The sequence below is a fragment of the Fistularia commersonii genome, chromosome 33 (genome assembly GCF_037954325.1).
Source record: "Fistularia commersonii isolate RoL2024-O1a breed Wild chromosome 33, RoL_Fcom_v1.0, whole genome shotgun sequence".
Classification (NCBI taxonomy): domain Eukaryota; kingdom Metazoa; phylum Chordata; class Actinopteri; order Syngnathiformes; family Fistulariidae; genus Fistularia; species Fistularia commersonii.
In genome coordinates, this window is record NC_141316.1 from 3,718,829 (window position 1) to 3,732,999 (window position 14,171).

General features: G+C 40.8%; 1 protein-coding gene across 2 annotated transcripts in view; it reads right to left on the minus strand.

Annotated features, from left to right (window-relative positions):
- abcc3 (ATP-binding cassette, sub-family C (CFTR/MRP), member 3) overlaps positions 1-14,171 on the minus strand; it is a 55,222-nt gene that overhangs the window by 24,315 nt on the left and 16,736 nt on the right. For both annotated transcript variants that reach the window (XM_086141035.1, XM_086141036.1), the window contains exons 2-7: positions 10,023-10,199; positions 7,984-8,109; positions 5,836-5,973; positions 2,752-2,877; positions 2,462-2,523; positions 1,850-1,981 (exon numbers count right to left, since the gene is read on the minus strand). In XM_086141035.1, the coding sequence (XP_085997161.1) occupies positions 1,850-1,981; positions 2,462-2,523; positions 2,752-2,877; positions 5,836-5,973; positions 7,984-8,109; positions 10,023-10,199 (761 nt within the window). The remainder of the gene's footprint in view (positions 1-1,849; positions 1,982-2,461; positions 2,524-2,751; positions 2,878-5,835; positions 5,974-7,983; positions 8,110-10,022; positions 10,200-14,171) is intronic.

The following is a 14,171-nucleotide window of genomic DNA, read 5'->3' on the forward strand; positions in this document are numbered from 1 at the left end:
AAAACGGACGACGACTGAGGCCGGCGGACGACAACTGCCGGCGAATTTGATCCAGCAACAAACAGGTTTCGCCAAACACAACTGAAAAGGTCTAACTGAGTCACTGCGTATCGTTTTACACTCGGCTCTTGCCGAGAGCCAAACTGGCAGGAAAACTGCAGCAGAACGGAGGTCAGATGGTTCTCTCATATTCCTTTCTCCCGCTGCACACTGATCAAATCCAAGCATTAAGGCCACTCTCTCTGATCACACACCAGAAAGTCTTGATAAAATTTCAGAAAAAACAAGAAGGTGATAATATGCTATGAAGGTTTAACAAAAGTATTTTTTTTAAAAAAGCCAGCGGCTGGACTTCCGCTACACACACAATCTCACACACACACAAGGGGAGCAGCCCTCTGAGAAAACATCCCCTCCGCTGACGGAAACGCGAAGGCCGGCTGACCACGGCAAGATTGTCACAGTGAAGCAAAAATAAGGAAGCGGCGCAGATGGCGGCGATGGGAAAGCGAACGGTTCATTCCTGACGCTGCAGTTTGTTACTGGTTACGCGACGAAAAACCAAAATGATAAGTCTCATCTGGTTGCCTTTCACTCACTTGTGCAAACATTTCCGCGCTGACCTGGCACTAATGTTATGTAATTGGGAAACCAGGTTAACGCGGCGTAAAGCTGGAGGGTTAAAGTCAGGTCAAACACTCCTGGGGGTCTGTGTAGCCTTTACAGATGGTCTGCAGTCAAATGAGAAATGGCTTTATTTGTAGCTCCTTGTGAAACTACAACCGATTAAATGGAAAACTGCAAAATTAATTTTAACTATACAATTTTATTAGTCTCATAATTAAAGTAGTATTTCAGTTATAAAGACTAATTTATTTTTTACCTTTTGTTAAACAACATAACACAGTTGAAAGCGAATTCATCTAATTGGGGGTTGTCTAATTTAAAAAAAAAAAAAAAAATCTAGAAAATTGTTTTTCCGGAAATTTTTACTACATCTGACATACATACCTAACTGGTAGAAATGTCACAAATGAAGAATTTAAACACGATTTGACATACTTTGGGAGTTTATATCAGCAGGAAATATTCAAATCTTAACTAATCTCCGAAAAGATACACAATGAAATGTCTAAACTGACATTTGATATGTTGGTCTTCAGTGACAGGAAATAGATAAATCTTAATTAATCCCCAAAAAGATTCAGAATTAAAGGTCTAAAACTGACATCTGAAACATATAACTAACTGGTAGAAAAGTAACAATTAAATAATTTAAACATGGTTCAACATATTTCCAGAGTTTATATCAGTAGGAAATATCCAAATCTTAACTAATCTCCGAAAAGATACACAATGAAATGTCTAAACTGACGTTTGATATGTTGGTCTTCATTGACAGGAAATAGATAAATCTTAATAAACCCCCAAAAGATTCAGAATTAAATGTCTAAAACTGACATCTAACATCTGAAACATGTAACTTACTGGTAGAATAGTATCAATTAAATAATTTAAACACGATTTGACATATTTTGTGAGTTTATATCAGCACAAAATATCTAAATCTTAATTAATCTTCGAAAAGATACACAATGAAATGTCTAAACTGACATCTGATGTGTTGGTCTTTGGTGACCAATGTAAGTAGACTACTATGATCATTGACCAGCTGAGCGATGTGCAATAACTAGGTTATAGCCTCTCTCTAGCCTGATTGCTCTCTGAGTTGTGTTTCCCCGCGCATGATGTCAACACAATGGTCATTTGTCCTCCGGGGACATTTCTAGTAGCAACCGAGCCCATCCAACCGAAACGTTTTCGACGTTGTCGCGTCTCGGCAACGGACCTCCTGGACTTGACCTGCTCCTTCTCCCACTCCTTCAGCAGTTTGGGCACCATCGCCTTGGAGCAGTCGCGCCGGTTCAGCGACCACAGGTCCTTGGACTCCAGGGGCATTTTGTACCCTTTGATGGCCATGCTGGAACAGAGGAAAACGCGGTTCGGTAAACGCATCATCAATGAGTGCGCCCATAGGCAAACATGCTATACCGTCCAAAATATGGCTGTAACTTAAATTATCTCTAAGGGACAATTTTGTGAAGAATTGCTTCCCACAAAGTGGCCTAATTGAGTTTCCCAGATTTCACTAATCACCATTTATATACTCCAGGGTCGGGTTTCACCGGGAATTGGCTTGACATATTTTCCGGTACAAGGGGGAGATTAGCTTACAGGATGTAACAGAAAGACGCCGCGGTGCTTAAGAAAGGAAACAATGAAGAAGTTCATAAAAGGTTACATCGCGATCAACTGTTATAACCAAATCGAAATAATATTTATTGAAAATATTTTTTTAAAGGTTTAAAGCCACAGGCATGCACTCAAGCTGTATCACTGCAGTGGTGAAAACAACATAGATGAACAACAGACGGTGTGATGGAGAGCAATGGGAACCCACCTTGTGAACCACCAGAATGTCATCGTGGACAAAAAGCCAGCGGTGGTTTCAGGACAGGGATTCTAAAGATAATGATGGAGAGTTAATCACGGCCGAACACTGCTTTGGGCAGCTAGTAAGACCCGGCTTCGGAACATGAACAGAGAAAAAATTAGGAAATGAAATCCAATGGATATCGATAACAATTTGCGAAGCACTAAACCAGTCGGACAACTTTCACTCTAGCATTAAATGATATAAGCATTGATATAAACAGACACATGCCCGTCGCAGTTGGGTGTTTGACTCACGGGGTCTGTGACAACGTTAGAGAAGAGAGGCGGCTTCTCATTGAAGCAGCAGAGGATCAGCTCTAAGACCACCAGCCCAAAGTAGAAGTAGAACGTAGTGAAACGCAGTCGGTCCGTCACTTCGTCCTGTAAGAAAAAAAAAAACAGAATTGACAGCTGTCGGACAGAGTTAGACCGTTTTAAATCCATTGATTAGCAACACTACAGTGGTAAAACTCAGTAGACTTCTGCTGAAGCACATACATTCACAGTACAGACACATGATATCCAACAATAAGTTAATGATGTGATTTGGATTGAACATAATGTAGCTTAAAGCTGTGTTAAGGTCATATGACCTATCTTTGACACCAAATGGAAACTATAGGAGAACTATTTTTCATTTAATGATGCAGCCTATAGACAGGAAGCCCTCGGTTTACGATGTCCTAAACCTGCAGCTTTTCAGGTCTGTGTTGCCATCTAACATTATTCAATTTAGAAAGTCTTGTTTCATAATTCTGACATACAGTTTTTGCAAGGTCAAACAAATTACACGCTAGAACTAGTTGACGAGCGGGGCGGACAAATACGTCGTCATGTAGCACTATATGAGGAAGATGGCTTTGTTTATATTTGTCAGTGTGTTGTTTTTTGGAAGTGTAAGTTTTTCTTTTATTCATTCATTTTACTGTACAGTGTTTTTATGTCCTAGATTATGATTTTTCCTTTGCTAGTATAGGTGAGAGCCATATATACATCATGTGAGTTCCGTCAAAGAGCGAAAATCGTGTTACGTCTGTATGTTGGAGCAGAATTCTTACGTAAGTCAAGCAACTCCTATATACATAAAATTAAGAGGTACAGTACAATTTCTGCCGGGTTATTAAATATTCATACTGATATTCATACTGCACTGAAGAGTACAAGCACAGAATTCATATCTAGTATTCACCATCGAATTCCCTCATTCCTAATCTAGAGAAACACAGGGAAGTGTTTTTTGAAAAAGAAAACAAGGGTAAATTTCACTGTCCGAGCTCCATCATGAAGAGCAGACGCTGAAAAGTGCGAGCGACGTCCTATAGAGGGATCTTCTGACCGTCTTCCTTGCGGAACACAAGGCCCGAGTAGATTGACTTCTTGCCAAGCGGCTGCACTTCTGACCTCATTTACACCCTCTCTAATCCAATTAACCGTCACATACCCCAGTTTCTTGTATGCATGTTATACTGACCAAGGAAAAAAAAAAAACCTTTTGAATGTTTCCTTTGTTTATGAAAGTTTTTCCCACTGGCCAATGTCATGCCCGATCCAAACCTCCCCTCTAGAGGAAAAAAAGGCAAAACAAAACAGAAAAAAGTAGGATGCTGTCCCAGTTTCCAAGCATACAACACAGTAGGTATACACTACCTCCAGTCTTGTTTTCAGGAAATTCCCCCCATTTTCCATCTTCCATAAATAAAATTAAATGATGTCACAGTTCTGTTCAGTCCAATTGTTAGTATAAAAAAACTTCAGTCTTTCCAAATCCCCAGCCCCCCATTTTCACTTAAAATTATTAGGCATAGATTAACATGTAAAAAAGCAGATCGTCCATCACATATGGACAGATATTTTGCAATGAAATGGCAATTTCAGCCTCAGTAGTAGAAATGTTTTTGGGTCACTAATCGCCTTCCTTCCTGAAAAAAAAAGAGACTTATTAAGGAAGCTTGTAACTTTCACAGATTAGAGCACTGCGGTGTTGAAAGCCAGAATTCTGCCAAGCACCTGCCAAGTAGGGACCGAGTAGTATTTATCACCATAAATACCCAGGAATTTATGACAGCCTACTTCTGGTATGGCGCAGCTCCACAATTTGAACTCGCAGACATATTTTACATCCTCTTTCAAGCTTGTCCCTGACGCAGCAGCGTACGCTCATTTTGTCCGCCGCTATCCAACACCAGAGGTGAGATGAGTATCCTGTAAACAACGGGTCTACTATTCCCTCTCCCTGCTGTTTGCTCAGTGGTGCCCTGAGCTGACCCCTGCAAAACATCCCCTTACTGTAAATTCCCATGCAAGTACCGAGGCAGCAATGGCAGGAGGAAGAGTGTGTGTGTGTGTTTATGCATGCATGTGAACAATGAGCGACAGAGTCGACCGTTCAAAACTCAAATATTCCCAAAGAGATCATTTGAATGGAAACTGCAGATTTGTATCATTACCATTCAGGTGATTCCTGCAGATTACCCAGGCTTAGCGTAGCTTCATTTTGTCTGCAAACTGATTCATTTGCCGGCAATAGTTACCGTGATGCGTCACTAGAAAATCCCCCTTGTCCCTTGTGCATCCAGCGTAAAACATGCAAGTGTGAAACTTGGACAGATATCGTTCCGTCTGCTCTTGTCGCGATTTAAAGAGCAAGGACAAGAGAACAACGGCGTCATTTTATCTACGTTTTCAGCATTGGAATTTGTGGAAATTGTATTTTGTCAAGGTGTGTAAACTGGTGGAGTTTATATGATAGTTATATTCTCATAGTGATTGTAGCCCTCGTAATTAATCTAATCCAAATGGTCATTGCAAATTTAGGACAACATAATTATTAACTTGATGCCGGCATGATAAATGAAATGCAGTGCCCTGATGTGACCTGCGAGTTACTTCTACTTGAGGAATTTTCTATACATTTCTCCAGATAGAGGCTGGGCTTCCGCTAAGAAAGAGCACACAGTTGGCGTTTAACCCTCAGCATCTTCAGCAGATGTCAAATAAACCAATCCCAGAGGATTTCTAAACAATCAAAATATTATGGGACTGAAAGAGGTACTTATGATCATTCAATTCTTTATTTTATGATATTGTTGATTCTCTACTGTTTTACTCTGATGTCCTTATCAAGATCGATTTACAGATAAAAGTAACGGTGATTGTCGCCACAGTGGAAAGTGGAAGGCTTGTCAATATAAAACTGGGCTTGAAGGCTTGGCCCTGTTCCCGTAAATTTTAGATACGGAGACGCTGGTTAGTACAGATAAGAATCTGCGCAAGGCCATGAGCTGAGAGATAAAAACAGACTGACATCCAAAAAGTCATCTGAGGGCGGCGTATTCTCACCTGACTGGATGCCTGTAGGATCTTGGAGCGGAAAGGCACAATGGCACACAGCACAGACAGGAACCAGAAGATGAAGAGGACCCCTGAGGACTGGACCCCGCGTAACCTTTCGAACTGGATCAGAAAGGTTGCCAACAGCTATGAGAGAGGGATGGAGGGTAATACACAGGAAAAGGAAAAGGAAAAGAAGACTTAGGGTGAGAGTGAGTCAAAGCTTCAGTTTAAAAAAAAAAAAAAAAGTAGATGAGTAGATGGGCTATGGTGAATCTGAGAGAAACTTTCCGGACGAGCACATTTTTCCACGTTGATCGGTGACTTCCATCAAATCTGAGTCAATAAAACGGTATAATGAAGCACAGTGGGCATTTTCCAAATTTATAGACACCAATATCACTGTGCTGTCATCCAGACATTTCTAGATCCAACTATAGCTGCAGCTGTTGGCTCCTTTTGAAAAAAAAATAACAAGAGAAAAAAAAAACCTCGGTCGTATTACTATGGTGTGCAAATCAGTGTGAGCATCATTCTCTCAGCTGGCACCCTGGAGCTAATGGAGACTTAGGAACAAGTGAACTGTAAATGTAGAAAAACTATTTCAACTTGTAAATATGCTATTTTAAATGTTAGAAGTTCACGGAGGACACGTTTGCAATGCGTTAAAAATGTACTTAACGAATGCATATAACAATCTAACCGTATAAGTCGCCATGGCGATATAGCCTGCTGGAAAGTGTACCACCGTCATGATGCGGAAAATCCCAGGTTGAACCTTAAGTTACCTCACTAACCCACTAATCCTGCTTGGTGACACAGACCCCAGGCCCAAGAAAGTATCACTGAGGGCATGTGAGGTAAACCTCAGTCTGACTGGGTCAGTACTTCCTGCTGACTGTTCCTTTGTGTTACAATCTGGGTTAGACGTGCTGCTCCAGGGGTTTTCTGGCTTTTCAGTGACCTGACACGGCCTTCATGAGACCTGTGACTCTCAGTTCTTTCCGGCGGGCTTCGGTTCCACCCGTTGAGGAAGTGTCCAATTCAGGATCGCCCCAAAAGCATTGATTGGTCGGTTTAATCCAAGTGTCCGCGTTAGTACCTTTGGAATATAAGCAGGATCTTTGCGTTTCACTTTCATAACCCAAGGTTCACATAGACATCCATGAGATGCTGCGCTGAAGGTTTAATCTATTAATCCAGCAGTTGGTTAGCAGATTTAGAGAAAAGCAAATGAATAAACCTGTGAGGACAATTGAAATTAAAATCTTTGTATTATAAAGCGGAGCCCTAGATATGCACCCGGCAGTTTCGAGCGGCGCAATTTCCATTGGCTGATGACAGGTAAGGCTGAGATAACCTGGGAATATAGTAAAGTTTGCAACCATTTCTAAAGCTAATGCCTAAAATATTTGGTCATTTAGTACACAAACACAGTTTTTACAGATCCCCAGTAGGAGCAATGGCGGATTCCACCAATGTGTTCCATCTTGTCATGTGCTGCTCCAAAAACAATCGGTATGTAGCAGACAATTTATGGGGAAACGAAATACTTTGCAAAGAGTGATCTTTGTTCGCTCTGTGCTATTCTGATAAGGATTCATCAGTAGTTGGTAAAAAAATAAAAAATTAACCTCTGAGTTGCTCTCTAGGAATTTAAGAATCATACAGTTTCCAGATTCATTCAAACATCATCAAAAAATCTCCAGAAACAATAAGTAGCCGTTAAAGATGATTAATCTTATTTGATGTGATTTATCAAATATCTGAAAAACAGCATTATCTTGAATTTTTTCCACCGCTGGTAATAATTACACCTTGTCATGGATTATTTGTAATAGCTCACAAAGTAGCCTTTCTGGTCCCTTTTTCTTATCAGACTATATAATCAGATAGTGTCTCTTGGCTGTGCGCTCTTTATCAGCTGTCATTTGCATATAGCTATAAAGTTATTTGCATTTCCTCATCTCACGGTTACGGATGCTCAAACTAACAACATTCTCTCTAAGATTAAAAAAAAAAAAAAAAATTATACTCATGATTTTAACACCAAGGAAGATTTTAGGACACAAATACTTAGTTATACTATAAATAAGAGAACTTCCTGTTGTTGGGACTGGATGTGAAGCATTTATGGTTGGGTTTCTGCGGACATACCATGGTCATGCCGAGCACCAGGGGAGTGATAAAGTATATGGGCGGCTGAGTGAGGCCCTGCCGGAGCTCGTGAAACGTGTAGAAGAGGTCCGTCCAACACACGATCCACAGCAGCAAGCCGAATGCCTGGTGGGGGGGTGGGGGGGGGCGTTAGTGAAAGAAGAGACAGTAAGAAAACCTGAAATGTTTGCTTTTAAACAAGGAAGTAGGAGATAATTAACAGGCCGCTGCGTCAATGGATTAGACATTGCAGGATTTGTTTTTTGTTCTGTTTTTGGACAGTACGCCGCTGATTATTTTGTTTAGTAATTATGTGGATATGAATGCTAATACAGTCAGAATAATAACGTGTGGGACAGTAGTAGGGACGTTAGTTCAACTGTGTGTCAAAGCAAAATGGACTGAGTGCATTGATTGTTGCACTCTCTTCTCATGAATATTGTAACTAGATACATCAAGCAGAAAGACGTGGGAAAACAAACAGCGCTCATATGAAATATACAGCGGGTCCGAGCAAGGTGACTTAAGAAAATATACATCTCTGTCATCTCAGCGTGTCACAAAATGTACATCAAATATTTAACCATATATTTAGCCTTAAAAAAGCATCTGGATTAGTATGCAAGTGGAGTGGTAGCTGAGCTGCTGCGACACACACTCCAAAAACACTTGTCAGTGCCACAGTTTATGACCCATAATGCAAAGCTCATCCCTCGGTGAAAAAAGGTATATGAAACGACATTACATCGTGTGTGATACGAGCATGCGGTGGCTCTGTGGTTCCAACTTTTTATGCCACTGGGTTGTCAAATTGTTAACATTAGTTCCTCAAAATGTCTGTGTTTTCCAAAGCTGCCATTTCAGAGCACTTTTTAGAGCACCAATTACAGAGGGGTGTAAATCAACTTCATTTTTATGGTGTTTGAAGTAGTTTTACAGCAATGTTGAATTCACCCTTTCACAAATGCTCACACAATGCTAATGGCAACAGCACTTGGGTCGCCAGTCAATCGCAGGGCCACATACAAAGATGGCAACCATTTACTCACTCATTTGGGGAAATTCTCCATTTTTTTTTGTCCGATTAACCTGCTGTATGTGGACTGCGGGAGGAAACCGGAGGACCCGGAGAAACTCCACACAGAAAATTATCGTAATCGAACCAGGGCTCTACATGCTGTGAGGCCGAAGTACTAACTACTGCGCTAGCTACTCTTTCTTAGAATGTACATCATCACAAGCTCCTCCGTCATTGCCATGTTTGTTTTTGTCTAAAACATAAGGCAGAATTTGAAACCCGGACGTGAACTCTGCTCTGCCCTCAAGTGGATGTATGGCTTTTAACAACCATGGAAACAAAAACCATGCATGGGATGCAAGTGGGCAGTGATGTTTGACATATGAAATGAATGTGCCAATTTACCTACATAACATCATTTTAAACGAGCCTTTAAAATGAAAAAGAGTTGACAGCTGAGTTCAGCAAAGAGCAAACATGCCGGTTTGAATCAAAGGAACGGCAGTCATAGCAATCAGGATTGGGAACAAGATTACAAATTTAATAACACCAAATCGACCTTGTATGGCACTAAACGTGCCTCAGGGGTAAATGTTCCCAAGTCCCCGTCTTCTGATTGCTAATTATAAACTGGATAAAGGATTACAGCACAGGGGTCAAACCAAGAGAGGGTACAGGACTTTTGATGTGGTGAAAAAAAGGACTTGACCGATTTTAATAGTTCCTGAATCTGAACCATGAAGAATTAACACGCCAAGCAAAATGGATCCAACAAGGAGAAAATTATGATGAATCTAATTAAATTGGAGGCTAGTGTAAACCCTCAGTATCGGTTCAGGGTTGTCTTCATTTTATATAAAAAAAAAAAAAACAAGGGTAAGGTGTGCAGTTGCATAAAATTCACACGAAATACACATAAAGGACAGCGAACAGATTTTCGAGCTGTTCGGATGTTTTAGAAAATAAAATGCAAATGACGGCCCGGGTGCTGGATGCGTGTTGCGTTGACGTGCAGTCCCACCGTCTTGAATCTGTTCATTATGGACATCATGATGTAGCCTTTGTTGTTCTTCTTTAGGTAGAAGAGGTAGAAGGGGCTGACAGCCCACAGGTAGATGCACGGCAGCCATGACAGCACAGTGAGTTGAAAACACTCCGGGAGGTCAGGCTGGTCGGTGTGGAATGTCTGGTTGGCTACCTGCGCACACACAAGAGGGCAAACAAATCTTGAGCCACGTCTTTTACAATACAGTACTTTCAGTCTGACCCTTGCTCTGCCGTTTCCTGGGTAGATGTTGTCCTTCACCTGACACTTGGGAGAACGTGATGGATCCACCTCCAGATGTTTACAATCTTACTTGACACCCTGAGTATAAAGATGCAACAACTAGGAATTCCACGCTCACGCAAATATTAAAAACCAAGTTAAAGGTCAGGGCAAAAGCGGCCCGGCAACATTCCTTTTACGATAGGATATGTATTCCTCTGGTGTGAAAGTGTTGCTCTGTAGCAAGAGTAAAACGCAACCCTTTGTTTGGATGAGTCAGCGCGCGTTCATATACGCACAGAAACACATGATATGTATGCATGGTTTGTTTGTACACTGGGGCCGGGCAATTACCGCATCTGCTACAACTCTTCGTAATCTGCTAGTCGTCTGTTTTTTCAGCAAGTAAACATTTACATGCGAAACCCTCTTAACAGTCAGGAGCGGTTACGGAAGATAAATCAGGTCAAAACTTAAAAAAAAAAAAAAAAAATCACCTACCACTCAAAAACAATGTGGAAAAAATTATCATTGCAACGGTTAAAAGCTTGTGTTTGTGTTACAACATTGACACAAACAAAAAAGTTCACTGGAGTGTTACATTGGCTGTCACTTATTCATCTTCTATCAATGTTCTTGCCTCATAACCGGTTATGACATCGGCAACGTTGTGGGGAAATCATACTGTCGGAGAAGCATCGTGATTAATTGAGTTTCTCCAACACAATGAAGAGTGTTGTTGATTTCTTTTCAAGTCTTTTCAAGTCATATCATAGAATTTTAAGGGAATCAAACATTCCTCTTTTTTTAGTAATCTGGCTGAGATTCACAGTCAAGTCTGTGTCAACATTTGTAGGCAACTTCAAACATGTGTCATAGTCAAATGCTTTATGATTTGAAGTGAAGTTTTGATGATTTTGAAGGCAAATACCACTGGATTATGGATAAATTGTCAAGCCTTACCTGTGAACCGTAAGTCCATTGAAAAAAAAACAAAAAAAATGGAATGGCTCCAACCACCTCGATTAACCCATCAGCTCCAAATTCATTTGAGGAAAGAGAAGGTGTCGTAACATGGTTGAATATAATGAGGCAGCATCTCCCGTCTGAGTACAAAATCAATGATATCAATACAAATCCCATTCCGATTATCGTTCGGTGTGCAAATCAAACGAGACAGCGCTCACCTCTATCGGCATAAACTGAATGTGACCGCTGCTTGTTGAAAATGAAAGAAAGTGTGTGTGTATCCAAAAAATAGGGCTAAAAAACACATTTCATTTTCCTTGCACAAAGAAAGCCCCCTGTCGGCATCGAAAGATGAAAGATACCGTCAGATGCCCGGCTGTTGAGCGGATCATCTGCCAAAACAGTTGCTCTACTGTGGAATTAAGTCAAAGCTTGTCAAGTTTTCAAGCTGACAAGCTGTAGCTCTTTACGCCTGTGGAGTTTGTTGGGGCGGCGACTGAGCCCTGCTTTTGTTACAGGCACGAGGTTGAGCTGTGACACGTCTTCTTCATTTCACTGGCTGTGTGTGTACACACACACACCAGTCTCTTAATTGCACAGCAGGTGAAGCTAACGTCGGGCTCTGTTCATACCCCTGTGGCAAATTAGAAATATCATCTTCACTTACCTCAAAGTTGGATTATGATTAATTTACTCACAGTCTGTGATGATTTTCAATGTACTGAATCTCATACAGATAAACATCCAGAATTATTTTTTGTCATATACAGTATATGTGTGAGTGCATATGCAAGTATGTATGCATGTATGTATTTATGGAATCCATGTATGTACGCCTGCATGCATGCATGCATCCATGTATGTATGTATATGTATATGTATGCATGTACCGTATATGTGTGTGTGTATGTATTTATGCATGTACTTTAGTGCATATGAATATAAATATCAATATATACACACACATGTTTTTAAAATCTTTTTTCTGTCTTAACTTCTTGTGGGGTGGCACTGAAAGGCACTGTCAAATACAGTGTATTATTATCATTATTAGTATACTGTATTTCCCCTGTCTATTCACAGGCCTCTCGAAAAGGACTCGGCAGGGAGAACTTTCAAATGAATGGCCAGAACATAATGCGGCATCGGTATAAATCAGATAATTAAACGGCACCACATTTATTCAAAATAGGCCGCTTTGGTCTGCAGAAAAACAACATCAGTGAGAGCAAACATCATGTGTTATGATATGTTTTATGTAAAACCTTTCCACTGCATTGTAATCAAACAGTAGGAATCATTTACTGTGCTGCTGAGGAACAATACGTAAGCGAGCCAGAGGACATCCGGAGGAGCGAGGTAAAGTAAACATGAATCATAGAGAGATGCATCGTGGATAGCGTGGTCCCCTGGACAAACGGAGTCAAAGGCCCACCCACAGATACGACTTAGGTAAACACAGCTGTCAGCCATCAGCTGCGCTCTAAACATCACCGTCCCCGGGGGCGGAATCCCAAGGGGTTAATGCTCATACTGGCACTGTGTACTACAATGTTTGGGACAGCTGCGGCGTATTTAAAACTCACCAGCTCAACACACACCTGCAGATCTTGGCTGAAATTATTAAGTCGGGGAGATTGTAACTAGAATTCTGCGCATTTGTTTAGCATCTGAAACGTGCCTATGCACAATGAATATTTACCAGCTTTTATTTTTCAACCAGACTCTATTTGTAATAAAATTGTGATTAACTATTTCACTGTCTGGATAAGAAACTGGAAGTCAAACACATCCGATATTTGAAAGTGTATATCCATAAGGTCAGATTTGTCAGATTACTTCTCTTCAAACTCAAGGGTCAAACCAAATATTGGGCTTGAGGAACTGCTATCCCTTTTGCATTTATTCATTCATTCAATATCTATTCCTGCACTCAAGGTCACGGGGGGGGCTGGAGTCAATCCCGGCAGTCATTTGGTGAGAGGCAGGGTTCAACCTAGAGCATTCGCCAGTCAGTCACGGGGCCACATAAAGAGACATAAAACCATTCATACTCTCATTCGCACGTCATATAGAGAAATATACCATTCACCCTCTCGTGTAAAAAGAGACATGCAACCATTCGCTCTCTTATTCACACATCTGCGCAATTTAATCCATGTTGTTGGACTTTCACAGCAGATAACCCACAAGAAATGAAATAAAAAGCAGACACGGGGGAAAACATGCAAGCTCACACACAGAAAAAGGCTCCTGGTTGGAATCAAACCAGGAACCTTGTTGAGGTGAGGCGGCAATGGTTAATACTGTGACATTTGGTTATCGTTTTATTTCTTTCAACACTTTTCATGTTTTCCTCTAAAAACACCATCTGGTAGATTCATTTCTTTGTGTGACAATAAGAAATTCCACTGAACATACCCTCAAAAGTTTCCCTGATTGTGCAACTTATTTTTCAAATGTGATTGTTACACAGCCATATTTCTATGCCTACCACGACTCCAGAGTGTGTTTTCAGTGATCAGCTCATATCAAAGTGCCGCATCTTCAATTAAACAGTGACTCAAGAGAACATTGAATAAACACTTCAACACTGAACTAAACACAACATCAATCACCTGCTTTTTGCTTGTGCGTGTGTGTGCAAATAGCCCCACAAGTGACCCTTAAAATACAAAAACGCTCCAACAGCTCTCCAAGCGAGGATTCGACAGCTATATCCATCAATATCATAAATATTGTGTGTCTGGGGGTTAATCCGAGTACAAGCAGGCAGGAAAAACCGGTGATCTGTTGATCAGCTATAAGCTTTTTTGCAGCCAAAAGTATCAGCTGACAGCATTACCTTCATGACGCTCCTTCTACACACTTTCGAATACTGAGATATTGTAACGCTAGTCAAAAATCTAGTAAAAAACACAAGAATGAGCGAGA